At 37.4% G+C, this 15926-nt stretch overlaps 2 protein-coding genes across 3 annotated transcripts in view; one reads left to right on the plus strand and one right to left on the minus strand.

Annotated features, from left to right (window-relative positions):
* The window catches only part of LOC117323660 (growth factor receptor-bound protein 2-like), a 37355-nt gene extending 28538 nt beyond the window's left edge, over nt 1–8817 (plus strand). For both annotated transcript variants that reach the window (XM_033878995.1, XM_033879003.1), the window contains one exon: nt 430–8817. In XM_033878995.1, coding sequence (XP_033734886.1) covers nt 430–597 — 168 coding nt within the window. In that variant the 3' untranslated portion in view covers nt 598–8817. The remainder of the gene's footprint in view (nt 1–429) is intronic.
* Nucleotides 8818–13458: 4641 nt separating this feature from the next.
* Nucleotides 13459–15672, minus strand: LOC117328046. The gene has a single exon (XM_033885742.1). The coding sequence runs from the start codon at nt 15670–15672 to the stop codon at nt 13459–13461; it is 2214 nt and encodes a 737-aa protein (XP_033741633.1).
* Between the last annotated feature and the right edge of the window lie 254 nt (nt 15673–15926).

Genomic DNA, 15926 nt, shown 5'->3' on the forward strand with positions numbered 1-15926 from the left:
AAATGTTGCATAAACAGAGACAAGACAAGACGTTGTACATCACTTTACAAGACATTTTACATCACTTCACAAGACAGTGCATTACTTCACAAGAAATTGTACATCTCTTTCTAAGACAGTACATCACTTCACAAGACATTGTACATCACTTCACATTTGACAACTTTAAATGTTTTTGAAGTAAAAAGTATATGTATAAAATATCCCATGAAGATCTGAAGTGATTAAGTTAGCCATAGTAGAATATAGCATAAGTTATTAAGGAATATTCTTAAATTTTCTTTTAAGCGAATTCCATGTAAAATGGTTTAAAATAAGTATATCTAGTGTATCTTTTTGTGAATTCTTAAAAACTTGAGATCAAAATAACTGCCAGTGGAAAATGATTTTCAGTACAATATAAGATTTGCATGTGGATTTTGTTTACAGGTTACCTGTATGTACGATTTCAAACCAGATGACGATGAGGAGTTGCCGTTTTCTAAGGGAGATATGATCGAAGTGCTTGAGAAAGAAATTGACTCATGGTGGAGAGGGAAAAATATGAGAACAGGGGAAACAGGACTCTTCCCCATCAATTATGTCAAACAGAAGTAAAACAAAAAGCATTGTGATTTTAATTGTTTGTAGTAAGTGTAGTAATTCAAAGACAACATTTTTTTTGGAAACAAGAAAATAGTTTTACTTTGCTTGAATTATCTTCATTGAGTACAAGGTAGTAAATCTATTTCAAAGATGATTCTGATCCTGGGACATTATTATGTGTGTAGGTATTATTGATTTAGTTATTTTTTGTTGTCTTGAACGCTTTGCAGTGGAAAGGGCATCATCAGTAACCCATAGTCCTGATGCTCACGCAAAGGGACATGGACGATTAGTACAGAGAATCTCTTTACAGTTGTAAAAATAGCAACCAAAAAAATACCACCATACATATTAAACTCTTTTGTGTGGAACAAATTTTGGGGATCTCCATCACTGAAGCTGCCAACGAACCATGCTAAATGCTGCTAATGTACAATGAATTTACGTATAGTCACACCATTCTTTATTATTGAGAGAATGGTTGTCACCACAAGTATGCTGCATGTCAAATGGACCTGACTATAAAATGGCCAAAAAGCCTGCTACACATACAAATACACATCTTGTTTTTTTCATAATAGTGTCGATGACTGATTTTTGAAAGTGTTTAAAATTGTGTATAATGAAATAGTTCTTTCACTATCAAAAGGTAATCTGTGGAGGACACTGCTACTGTATATAAGAAGGCAGTCTTCTGTTTGGTCAAAATTCTTTAATTATTTTCTGGGAAACGAAGTAAAAGTGTCCATGGGTTACTGATGATGTGGAAAGAGTAAAAGGTACAGAGTTTGCTTTGGTAGAACTTGACTGTCAGACCTGTTAACACTGATGTTTAATGTGTATCATAGTCACAGATTCTAAATTTTGCTATAGGTACACTGTTATTGTCATTCTTTTGACCATTGATTCAGTTGTTTGCTGTGATTATTGCCACATGTACTACCAGGGCCATTTTGAAATGTTGTAGTCTCACTGAACAAAGCATATAAATGTGGGGAAAATACTGCAGTTAATTGTCTTTCCCAAAGACACCACCATGACAACACAGGATGATTTGAGCTAATCTCCCCATGCTGCTATTTTTATAGTGCTGGCTTGAAATGTTAAAAATGTTTGTGCAGTTATTGTAGTTATAGAGCAAATGAAAGTTTGCCTTGTTGTGTTTTTTGTAAAAGTGTCGGGTATTACATACCCTCCCTTTAAAGTGAAACATTTTGCTTCAAAACATTTTGTTGTTCAAATGATTGGATTGAACATCAAGCAAATGTCAATATTTAAGCTTTTCCTACAACATACTATTGTTATATAATTACAAATCAAAAACAGTTTAAAGTATATAGAAAGTTTATATATCTGTACACACATGATTATGTAAAGTATTATTTAATCATCATTTTATTGTCTCTCCGTCGTGAAGTTTGACTATGGTGTTACTTTTCCATTAGCATCATCGTCAACATTTCACTTTGAAGTTTTGCCTTGAGTATAAAGATGCATACGATTGTAGTATGTATATCTCAATACACCCTACAGGTTATATGAATTTTTATTTTCTGCTGTGTTTTTGGGTTGAAAACCTTCCCAAAACTGATTCTCCTCAAAACCAGTCACCTCTTGATATGGATCAAAATGACGTTGTACAGAATCGATCCTTCTTCATTGTAGTCATAAAAGCAATCCCTTCTGAATAGCAAACCTGATTTTGTGTCCATAATATTAAGATATACCCAAAATTACTGTTAATCAGTAGTGGTAGCCAGATGACAGCATTGTGAAGCTATAAATTAAGTGATAATAGCATACATGATTATGACATGATTATGGCGTACGTTGATTTTTGATTTTTGATTCTATGTTCTTATTAGCTTCCTTGATATTGATACTGCTTCAAAGATACAAAATGTCATCTGTTCAATATAATCCCTGGATCCTAAATGATCATAATGGATCACTTCTCTTAACCAGCAAAATATTCATGTAATGCATGATAAGTTAAGAGAAGTTCCACTCTATAAGATCTTTAATGCTTCTCCAATTGATTTTCAAGTAAGTCTATAGCGAAATTGGAATTAACTCTGTAATAAACTAGATGTATTTTCTATTCGCTTTGCAGAAAGAGTGATTTTTTGGGGTAAACGTGACATATTTAGGTGAATTTTAAGAATTATAGTGATTTTGCAAAATTTTATATTTGTTCATTAATAATGTATACAGTGCTTTCATCTAATCAAGTTGAGATCTGTACAGGTTTTTTTTTTTTTTTTAAATATTGAAATTTTAGTGAATTTTGAGAGTTTGCTTGAAAATTAATATACTGGCAAAGTAAATTCAAGTTTTGATAAAATATCAGTGCTTGGTATATATAGTTTCTGACTTCACTGTCCATCAGGTAGATACAGAGTTGTGCTCCAATCTTCAAGTGATCAACTCTCCCTACTGTTTATAAACAGTTTTCAAAATAAGATAATTAGTTATTTAAGTCATCAAAGTAGATATGACCTGTATTCTCAAATAGTTTAAACTTACTTGTAATCTGTTGCGGTGAGATTGGAAATTTGTGAATCATACATTGATATTGTCCTACAAATCGGTATAAAGAGACGGGCTCTTACTTGGAATCTTTTAAGTATGTCTAATGGTGTACAGTAGGCCTTACATTACACGGTACTGATGTTGTTTGTGACATTAGGCAGAGATGAAATGACCTGCTGTGGGATCAGTGTCTAGAAACTGGAACTTTTAAGCCAGAGACTGCCACAGGGATGAAAGAAACAATTGAAGATATAGTAATTACTCATTTCAGGGATGTATAAAAAAGAAAATTTGAAACTTTTTGAAGGAACTTTGTCTTTTTTTTATTTTAAATGTAACGGATTGTTAAGAAATTTTATGAACAGATTGTGGAGACATACAAAAAATGAATACATCTTTTGCACAATTACATCCGTCAGAGGAGGGACATTTTATATGTGTCTATAGCTAATGTTAGCGCATGGACAGCTGGAAGGATCAGCAGTGTCGAGTGTGGACATCGTGGGTCCAGTTTCCAAGTTAAATATAGATATACATGTATTTGTTATGTTTGAAAAGAATATATATGAAATTATATATAAATGTTCATTGCATTCATACTGTTTTCAGTTGTGGGGTTGTCAAGAGTGTTGTCCGACAGGTGTCTCATGTTGATACAGAAGTATTGATCAATGTTACCCACTAACTGTTCTGTAAATATTGATGATGTACATGTTTTATGTTTAGAATATAACCACCTACTAATGCAGTCGTACTACCCTATCTACTGCTCTCTGTTTTTATTTCTCAACTTTTTATAAATCGGGGTCTTTAGGTACAAAAGTAGTTGTATGTCAAACCTTTATTTTGCATTGGTTTTGTTTTGAATGAGAATTATGGTTCTGCTGTACAAATTATGATCAAATTATGAAATGTTAAAGTACTGTAGAGACTAGAAAACAAAAATCACTAGAGTTACACTTGTCTGTTATAAAGTAGAATATGGGACCATTTTACTGCTGTGTAGAAGAGTTTTATCAGGATGATGAAATGGTAATGATAGTCAAGTGAAACACACATGCCCTGTTATATTTTTGTAACATGGCAAGACTACAGTTGGAGATATGTTAGAACACTAACTTTACATTTATTTGTTATCGATTCATAGATTTCTTTAAATGTTTGTTATAAGCTTAGTACATTCTAATATAGGTGTTAAGTAGTTTTGATACTGTATTGTTATTAAATGGCACTTATATAAGTGTTATCAGACATCCCAAGAACAGAACACTTATCGTCAAACTAGGACACTGTTTTGAGAGATTTATGTTAGGATTAATTACTGTGAAATAGGATCATTTTATAGGGGTATTTCAATAAACATTTGATATCAGAATTTAAAATTGCACAACGGTTTGATTTAAATATACCAAATGTTCTTGTATGCTTTTTGTTGTACTTAATTCCATCTGCTTTATAAGTCGAACATACTTTGAAAACAATGGTGTAGTTTGGTTCGTAAATGATCTTTTAAAGTGATCACATCAATGATTTTGCAAATGTTTTGGATATGCATCTGTTTAGCTTGTGAAAGGATGTAAATTGGCCGAGGTCAGGCCGAGGTCAAAGTATTTATTCCTTGAACAATGTAACTGAATATTTTACTTCCTGGTGATTTAGTTTAATCAGTCACACCTATGTGGCCAGGGTTCAATTCCCAATCGGTGATGAAAAGGTATGGGATCGCTTGTCCAATCTCGTGGTTTTCCCTGGGTTCTCTGGTTTCTTCCCACATCATAACCCCTCGCACCTTTCATTCCCGGCCAACAAGAGTGATTAATATAAGTTTATGTAACTTGTTTCGCTATTGTTGTAAAATGAATAAAGTTTACATTTTTTTTGTTTTTTGTTTTGTCCACATTAATTTAAAAAGGTGGTAGGAGACAGAAGGAATAAAAGTAATAGGTTTAAAGCTGTTAGGAGGTCGTCAAAATGTATCGCGATGAAACAGCCATCATTGTCATTTGTATAATAATCGAATGCATCATTTACCATATAATCATGACACCTTCATATACCATTATTAACTTTAACTCAGCAATCCATATTTATATGTAGATATCATTGATTAATCACATATAGAGACTAGCTTGTATAGCTATATCACTATAAAATACCAAAGTTTATCAGTAAAATGATATTCCATATCCACTAATGGCCATCATTGGTGAATTTTCAGGTGGAATGTTGGATCCAGATAACAATGTTGAAAAAGGAAATTCTGCTTGGTAGAACATACAGTATTAAAAGATAGATGCAATTTCAAATGTCTTGGTAAAGTGTCTTACCCAAATTAGCTGTCAAGGAGCTTTGTGATTCAGTATCAACTATCATAGATATGTATTTTCCATACTCATAGCACGTGTGAAAGTCGGCTGTTGTAGCTGTATTCATGACAATTGTCATCATCTTATTCCAAAGAAAGCTACAGCTGATGCCTTCATAGCGATGTAATGTTGATTAACAGTTCCTGTGTGTAAACAATCGAGATTTGATGTCTCCAACCAAACGACAATATACATTGTATATTTTTGTGACTGGAATTGAACACGTCTTGAAGACTTATGTAATATTAACTTGTATGATTCTTTTCCTTTCCATTTTATCCTGTCGATTGCATGATGACATAAACTATAGTTATAAACTAATTAGGTTTCTGAGATTAATTGTGTTGTATATTTCAGAACAATAATTAAATTGGATGTGGTTCAAATCCTAATACTCAAGTAACAGTATTCACTGTAGTGTATAGTAAATAAGGGGGAAGTTGTCAATATATTCGGATTTTTTTTTTCTTCTGCTTATATGTCTATTGAGAGTTTTCTAGAAATCAAGTATATATTGGAATTTTAGTACAAGATGTATTTTATTTCATGTTACAATATTGAATGAGATCCGGAAAATAGCAATGTTAAAACTTGTGTTGATATATGTATATTGCTTCTTTAGCAATGGAAAACTTCACAGAATGGATACAAATTTAAAATACTTTCATTCTGTGTCTTATAAAGCATAATGACACAATTGTAATACGTATGAATACTTGCTATCATCTGATGATGGTGAACTATTCAAATCGCCCTACGATCATCGTCTGTCCTTAAACAATCCTTGTTATCGCTATTTCATGAAAAGCACTGGAGGGATACTTCTCAAATTGAATGTGAAGATTCCCCTTAGTCCCTAGTTATGCTAATTCAATTTTGATTTTTGATCAGGAAAACAAAATGGCAGATAGACAGCCATCTTTGCTTTTGACAGTTGAAGTTTGCTATTGCTATTTCTTGAAAACTTATGGAGGGATATTTCTCAAACTTTTTGTAGGTTTCCCTTGGTCTCCAGTTGTGCACATTTGATTCTGAGTCTGATCCAGGCAACAATATGGCTGACAGGTAGCCATCTTAGATTTGGATTTTGAGGATTGAAGTTTGTTATTGCTATTTCTTGAGAAGTACGGGTGGAATATCTCAATTTTGAATCTGATCAGGAAGACAAAATGGCCGACAGGTAACCGTCTTGGATGTTGACAGTTTGATATCTCTATTTCTCAGAAAGGTAGATCTTTCTGAGATTTTATATTTAAGTTTTTCTTGTTATCAGATTATTTAGAGGGAAAGAATTAAGGGAAAAGTAGAGAGATGATAAATCTGACATAGAACCATAAAGATCATTCAGTGGTGGGCACCAAGACCTCTTGGGGTTAATCAACTGCATTCACTAGCTACAAAGTTTGAGTTTATTTATGTTGTACATAATGGCTTGGCGTTGGTTTGGGTTGGTATTGTTCATCTCTTTTCAAATCAGTTGGGTAATCTAAGGTGGGATATGACTGCTAGAAACTAACAAAGACTTTAAAGTTTGGAATTTACACATCAGAAATAGTGCAAACGCATTGCTTAAAGCTGAGGGTACTTTTGTTTTGTTAAATTTTTAGCTCACGTGATCCAAAGGACCAAGGTGACGTTGCCATCCCGTGGCATCTGTTGTCCATCTTCCAACCGTCCATCCGTCTGTCCATCAACAATTGACTTTTCATAAGCGCTGATTAAAATTAAAGGGGCATTCCTTTTTGTTCGGACATAAGAAACATGCACAATTTGTATTGATGAAATCTATGTCTGAACAATGATTGTATGAGTGTTTGTGCCTACAAGTTATGAAAAAAACACCAAAATGCACCCAAAATGTACAAGAAAAAGGCATATCTTATACAAACACCGTATGTCTTTGCGGTAATTAGTGATATTTCGAGTTGAATTAAAAATTTTGAAGAACTTTGGTTTATCTTAAGAGTACAACTGCCGTATTAATGTAAAGATTATAACTTTTACTACTTGAAAAAAATTAGATATTTTCCAGTAAGTTTAATTTTGATGATCTTGACTTTCAGGGGCCTTAGGGGTGGGGCCAATAGGGGCCGATTTGGCTAAATTTATATAAATGACTTCTTGTCAGGAAACAAGCAATGGATATTGCTAATATATTTCTGGTAGCATTGTTACAGGGTAGGGATTCAAAATTGTACAAATAGTGGGGCTGACCCCCAGGGGCCTGAGGGTTGGGGCCAATAGGGGTCCATTTTGCAATATTGCTTTCTTCTCTGAAACTCAGCAATGTATATTTCAGTTGTAGCATCCCTAGGTGACTGGGATTCAAATTTCTACAAATGATGGGGCTGACCCGCCTCAGGAGCCTGTTAAACCGTGCTAAAAGGGGTCCATTTGGCAATATTGAAATTAATGGCTTCTTCTTTGGAACCTTATATGTATGATATATTTCAGTGGTAGCATCCCTAGGTTGATGGGATTCAAATTTATACAAATGATGGGCCTTAACATACCTGGTATGTTCAAAAGTTGGCATTTTTGTAGAAGGCGCCCACCCCATGCTATGCTATAGAATCATGTGATTTTCCAGACAATCAGAAAGAATGTCCATCTGCCATTGAATTTGATGCAAAGTACTTTGGATGTGTCGCTGGTTTTGTAGTTTTGAATTTCCATACTGTGCTGTGTCAGCTTAATACAGCAAACTTACAAGAATGATGTGGTGTCGGTTCTAAACCTAGCTTTTAATTTGTAGTTGGATTGGGAAAACAATATGGCTGAGAGGTGGCCATCTTGGATTTTGATAGTTGAAGTTTGTTATCACTATTTCTTGAAAATATATGTAGGTATGAAGCAGGTAGGTTCCCCTTGGCTCCTAGTTGTGCCCATTTAATTTTGATTTTGATCAAGGAAACAAAATGGCAGACAGGTGGCCATCTTGGTCTTTGACAGTTGAAGATTGTTATCTCTATTTCTTGAGAAGTACGTTTATACTGAAGGGAATCTCATCAGGGAGACAGCTTGGATTTGGACACTTTAAATTTGTTATTATTATTTCTCGTAAAGTAAAAATGTCTTTCTTATGTTTCATATGAAGGATTTTCTTGTTATCAGATTTTTAAGAAGAAAAGAGAACAGCAGATAAAAGATCAGACTTACTTAGAACCAATAAAGATCATTCAATGGCAGACGCCAAGATCTGGGATCTCTTGTTCTAACTGGCATTGATGAATTCATGTATGTTACATTTGATATCGACTCTAGTCTCTATCAGGATTCATTATTGTAACAAGATACATTGTACCGTTCACATCAATAAATTTGTATGCTATTATTTCTCTTGTATTATATTTTATCTTCATTCAATGAAATCACGGTAGATCAAAGTACTGGAAGACTGAAGGAGGCATTAGTAGAAAAAAAAAAAAAAGATTACACTTAAGTTACTTTATAATCAATCTGGTTTCCTATTCAAAATGACTGACAACAGTAAAAAGTTAAAATACTATTTTCGGCATTCAGCTGAACTTAAAAACATAATTTTAAAGAAATGTTTAACACTATAGCAAAATATGACCCATGTATGTAACAAGGATAGGTCACTGAGGTTTTGCAGTTCATATATCATTCTGACACCGATATCCCCAACCCTGTGTTCTGTCATGTACAAATACCAAATCAAGGACGGAAAGTGAAGTGCTATGGCTGAAACAAAACTTCCTTGTAGCATTATCCCCTAAACCCTATTCCACTATGTCACTACTCAAGCTTACTCATGGTTGTCAGTCCTACTGTCATAATCTGGATATGGCTTTGGTTTCGGAAACTGTTTTATTACTACGCTCATTTTTAGCCCACCATCATCAGATGGTGGGCTATTCAAATCGCCCTGCGTCCGTGGTCCGTCTGTCCGTCCGTCCGTAAACAATTCTTTTTATCGCTAATCCTCAGAAAGTACTGAAGGGATCTTTCTGAAATTTCATATGTAGGTTCCCCTTGGTCCCTAGTTATGCATATTGCATTTTGAGACCAACTGGAAAACAACATGGCCGACAGGCAGCCATCTTGGATTTTGACAATTGAAGTTTGTTATCGTTATTTCTCAGAAAGTACTGAAGGGATCTTTCTCAAATTTCATATGTATGTTCCCCTTGGTACCTAGTTATGCATATTGCATTTTGAGACCGATCGGAAAACAACGTGGCCGACAGGCAGCCATCTTGGATTTTGACAATTTAAGTTTGTTATCACTATTTCTCAGTAAGTAGTAAAGGGTTCGTTCTCAATTTTCATATGTAGGTTCCCCTTGGTGCCTAGATATGCATATTGCATTTTGAGACCAATCAGAAAACAACATGGCCGACAGGCAGCCATCTTGGATTTTGACAAGTGAAGTTTGTTATCGCTATTTCTCAGGAAGTAGTGAAGGGATTATTCTCAATTTTCATATGTAGGTTCCCCTTGGTGCCTAGTTATGCATATTGCATTTTGAGACCAATCGGAAAACAACATGGCCGACAGGCTGCCATCTTGGATTTTGACAATTGAAGTTTGTTATCGCTATTTCTCAGAATGTAGTGAAGGGCTTTTCTCAAATTTCATATGTAGGTTCCCCATGGTCCATAGTTATGCATATTGCATTTTAGGACTCGTCGAAAAACAACATGGCCGACAGGCAGCCATCTTGGATTTTGACAATTGAAGTTTGTTATCACTATTTCTTAGAAAGTACTAAAGGGATCTTTCTCAAATTTCATATATTGGTTCCCCTTGTTTGAAAAGTACTTTTGAGAGATGTTTCTCAATTTGCACAGATTAGTAAACGGAAGGGAAAATAGAGAAAAGATCAATCTGACATGGAACCTATCAAGATCATTCAATGGTGGGCGCCAAGATCCCTCTGGGATCTCTTGTCATGACTTTTTCAGATGTTATTTCTTTGTTCAAAAACTATCATGGTGGTCGAGGATGTCAATCAATTTAACTGCTAAAACAAAATATCACATAAAAACATCAAGTTAAAACCCCTCTTGTATTTATTAATAATATTAAAACATACTTGTACACAAATCACAAAATATTCGATCTTTAGCAGTATGGCAGCGGATTTAATCAGTCTCACAGGTAAAAACTAAAAGTCAGGATGAAAATAAGCTATCCCATTACAAATATTTTAATCATTTAACACTTGAGGCCTGTATATTCATGTTTATGCCGATACAGAACAAGCCATTTATTATGACTTGTTGGTATTGTGTTGTTTTTTCAATAGTGCATGCCATTTACAGACAATCGTTATCAGTTTGGAAAGCAAGGTGTAACTTCCGCTGTTAGCGGTACGACTGTCAGCACCGTGTTTTCCATGGTCTTGTCAGGCCCAATCAAAATTGCTTTTATCTCCATTACCCCAGTAATTAGTGTAACAGAAATAAACCTGATAGTTACCAACAACCACAGCAATAACTCAACCAGCGTACCCATCGGACCTCCAGTACCACCCACAATGGAGAATACACACAACTACAATGATCCAAAACCAGGGTATCTTCCATAAGGAAAGATCATCACGAAGAGATCACGAGGCTTCAGAAGCAAAACTCCCGGAAGTGGAAGGTAAACGATACCTCACATCGCTGAGACAAACCAATAGATATGAGGAAAGCAAAGCAAAAGATGAAGGCTTCAGCTCAAAAGATGCCCACGGAAATTCAACTCTCACCATTCTGAACATACAGCCCAGGATACTGATAGTGCTAAAATGAACTGCCCGCAAATACGCGATAAACGAAAGAATCAGAATATCATCTTTAAAACTAACAATCAGCAGAGCCCACCTGAAAACACAATGAATGAAGGAGAGAGCAAACTAAAAATGTCATAAACGAACAGGATACGGAAAAAAAACAATTACATGTAGCAGGCATAAATGAGGGTTAAAACAGGCTATATCAAAAGAGTAATACAAGCAGAATACGTCAAGAACAAACTAAACCAGCCCCCAACAACAGAGCAAGAGTAATCCTTCCTTTATAGGACAGAGACAGGCAAAACAACAAAATGGAGGAAATCACTCTAGAAACTATGAACATACTGAATATAAAGACAAATGCACAAGATGTCAACCAAATCCATAATAAAATGTGACATCTTAGCTGTACAAGAGCACTCGCTGTTTCCCCAAGAGAAACGCATACTAGCAGAAGGAAACTCGCGGTTCATTTCAGCAACCGAGCGGGCTCATACCAAAATCAGAGGATATGGCTGAGTTGCAGTCAAGTGGAACAAGAAAGTAGACAATGCCATAGCTGTATCACCAGACGGAGGAAACAAGTATAAGCATACAGATTTCAACCCACAATGAATCCTTTATGCTTAATAAATCATGCCATCCAAAAACAACAGTCAAGAATACGAGGACAAACTGGAACACATTTAAGAAATAATAGATAAGTACACATCATCCCAGATTATAATAGTATGTGGAGATATGAATGCCTCCATAGGCAGGATCCAGTCAGGAAGAGACATTTCCTTTGAAACTTTTATTAGTAGAAATCAGTTCAAACCAAAAACTTCAATGATGAACACTTTCTACCACCTCGATGGGGAGGCACTTCTACCATAGAGACTACTTTCTGTTTAACCCCACAGGAGAGACTATTAATTCCAAAGTCAGAGTTAAAGACATAGATCCAACAAACACATTAGACCAGGATCTCTACATCACTCACAACAAGTCCCAATACACATTAAGATAAGGACGAAATGGAGATGTAATAACGAGTGATTAAAATCCAGTGGATGAGACCTGGTGGTAGCCCGACATAACGCGGCAATAAAAACAGTACCAGACTATAAAAAAATCAGTCATTGTTACAAAGGTCAGTAAATAAATATAGAACCGAGAAAACCATGTACGCGACCCGAAAGGAGAATAGTCAACAAACAAAGGAAACAAGCAAAACAGCACAACAAGCACCTTAAGGGTCGGAGACAGGTTATACAGACTCAGAAGAAATCACAATACAGTGGCAGGCATATTTTCAAACCCTTTCCACACCAGCTTACGATGAAGAGAAACACATACTCGTAGACACCTTGCGAGCCTCCAAAACAAAGTAATAAAATCAAATAAAGGAGAACATCAAGTCAGTATCCAAAAAAGAGGTAAAAACGGAGGCATTGCATCGGAACACTTTAAAGTCGCTAGCTCGGAGATTGAAGAACCAATTGCTCACATAATGAACACCCTAGTAAAAACGGCGACATACCAAAATCAATGAAATCCAATGTTTACATGTCTGGGGTAATAAAAAAAAATGAAAGAATCGATCATTACACCGATCATCCCAAAAGGCAAAGACAAGACCATACCACAGGCGCTTGCATAGAAATTGTGAATTTTAGTTTATTCTATTTGTTTAGTGGTATGTGTACTTAGGAAAGGACAAGGTTGGCAACTCCGCTACTTGCAAAACGACACCCCTAGCACTTCAATCGACTAGAAAACTGGTCTGTTTGTTGTTAACCTTAAATGCTTTAAAATTCTGGCGTTTAAATAAGTACCAGTCCTATTTGTCGTTAACAGTTGAGTTTATTCACCGTAAGACAATGACCACAGTCATCTGTAAATAAACAATGTTACAATCAATTACATAAGTTCAAACAATAGATGTGTACATCGTTAACACAAAGGAATGCGGAACATTAAACAGAATGAAACAGATCAACCTGATAACGTACCTATCAGTCCATACATCTAATCTGTGTATTATGTCATATGTTTCAGTGGGGCGGATGCTATCTTCATCCTCATAATAACCGAAACCAGCACGCTAGTGCGATCCGGAAAATAAGACAATACAGTCAAAGGGCGATAATCCTCTATCCCCCCCAAGTCTTTGAGGAAAAGAACACTGAGTGAAAAGGTAAACAAAGACTGAAAAATAAACAGGCATTCTTTGCCTTGTAATTATTACTTAAGGTCATAATCAGAATGCCACTTGGGTGGCTGAACGTGACGCGTGGAACGTCGTAATGGTTGGACAGTCACTGCTGAATCTGGTTCAGGATTAGGACACAGTTTAATATTGTCATCACGTTGTCTAGAGGCGTCATGGCCATTGCTGGGTGTATCCTCATGTGGAATATCACTTATATCCGGTGGTGCATCCAAATTGCTTGGAGAGACTGCCGAGGTTGGGGTGTCCGCAGATGAAGAAGGGTCCGAAACGGTTGGGGGAGCTGACGGTGGTGTTTCATGGACCAATGGGAGGTCCGATGAGATGGTTCGGGTGGCTGGGAGCGTTTGCACAGGCGTGAACTTCCTTAAGAATTTTCTGTTCCGTAATGTCATCCTTCCAGAACCATCAACCCGGATGATATATTGATCAAACTGGCGAACCTCAACAACTTTGCCAGTCTTATCCCATTTCTTCGGGTAAGGGTCTGTTTGGTTTTTTAGCCGTACGTGATCACCAATCACGAGGGGTGGCAGGCGTCTCGTGTGTTCTGACCATTTATCTGCTTCTCTCATATGGCGGTTACGAAGGGCTTCCTCTCGCGCGACCGAAGTTTCCTGCCAGTTCTGATGAGGGCGATATCGTCCTGGTGGGATCGGGATGAAATCCCTTATCGGATGGCCAAATATGCACATTGTTGGGGAGAGTTTATGGTCGCAGTCTAGTGTATTCCTGTACTGTAAGATAGCGCGTTGAAACATATCGGTATCTAGGTCACCGTTGGGCGAGGTGCTGTCAGCGATCAGGCGTTTCACTGTTTTCACTCCAACCTCTGCACGACAGTTGCTGTGAGGGAAGGCAACCGAAGATAATCGGTGGTGGACACCCCAATCTTTGAAGAATTGTCCAGTCGCGGTTGCAGTAAATTCAGGGCCGCCGTCAGATGCTAGTTCATCTGGTATGCCGTAGGTTGCAAATGTCCTAAGACATGCGAGTAGTCCGGCCGCACCTCCAGAAGCTCTTTCAACTATTGGCCAGTTGGAGTAGCGGTCAATGATGACAAGGTAATTCACACCTCTGTGTGTGAAATAATCTGCGCATATGCACTGAAAGGGATAGTCAGCTGACATCAATGGATATGGAGGAGCACTTGGATTCGAAGGGGCAATGCGATTGCAGTGATTACATTCAAGTCTCACCGTGTTGATTGCACGTGTAATGCCCGGCCAGAAGACTGAGCTTTCAGCCCTTGCAATCATCTTAGACACTCCCTGGTGAGCAGAGTGAAGGATGGAAAGTACCTCGTGCCGGAGTGATTGTGGAACCACGACACGGTCCTTGTAGAGGATCACACCATCAAGCGAGTGGAGATCTGACTGAAACTGGTGAAAGGTGCGCAGGTTTGGTGGAAAGGAATGGCGGGATTCTGGGAGACCATCTTCTATCAAACTCAATAGCTGGGTCATAGATTCATCACTGGCTGTAGCCATCCGAACTATAACCCATGTGACTGCCTGTGTGCCAAGTGAGGAGAGGGTGGGTTCTGCTGTAGCGACTAGGGTATCTTCGAAGTCATCAGGAGACTCGAATGTCCGGATCACACTAAGGCCAGTAGATGAGGATGGGTTATCATCTGGTAGGGATAGTAAGTCCGGTTCACCACAAGGATGTCTAGATAGGCAATCTGCAGCGCAGTGTTTTGCACCAGGTATGTGTACAACGCGGAATCTGTAACGTAACGTTTTTTCCTTCAGGTTTCTTAGTCTACAGTTTGGGATGTCCTCTAATGAGCGATTGCCAAGGACACGAAGTAGGGGTTTATGATCGACCGCAACGACGAGGTTCTCACAGCCAAGAACAAAGTAACGCACCTTGTCCAGTGCATCCGCGACTGCCAGTGCTTCCCCTTCGATAGGAGCATATCGGGATTCAGCAGAATGTGTGAACCTGCTTCCGACCAATGTCACTTTCCATCCAGTTTTGCAGCAGAATGGCTTGGAGCCTGGGCAGCTGCAGTGCTTCTGAAAAAGCCAGAAGCCAATTCCAGATTTGGACCAATCCGTAGCCAGACATGTTGGTTTCTTGCAGTCAAATATACCAACCCCGTTTTCAATATCTTGGATGATTTTGGTCTTTGAGGTCTGGAATAACCCCTCAGGCTCATCGGTCCATTGGAAAGGTGTTCCATGTTGAAGGAGTTTACGAAATGGGAGCATTTGTTCTGCCATGCTGAATGCATACGAGACTTAGTTTACAAGGCCAAACCAGGATCTGATATCTGTAATGTTGCATGGGGTCGGAAAATGCTGAATGGCTTCTAAGTACTTGGAGCAAGGACCTACGCTGTCGGAGGTGATCTCAAAACCGGCAAACTCCACGCAGTCCTGGCCAAAGACAAATTTCTCTGGGTTAAGGGTGATGCCCTTTTTGCCACAGCGATCTAGCCATTCCACTGTCTGGAAGAAGCACTTATCTATTGTGT

The sequence above is a fragment of the Pecten maximus genome, chromosome 1 (assembly GCF_902652985.1).
Source record: "Pecten maximus chromosome 1, xPecMax1.1, whole genome shotgun sequence".
Classification (NCBI taxonomy): Eukaryota; Metazoa; Mollusca; class Bivalvia; order Pectinida; family Pectinidae; genus Pecten; species Pecten maximus.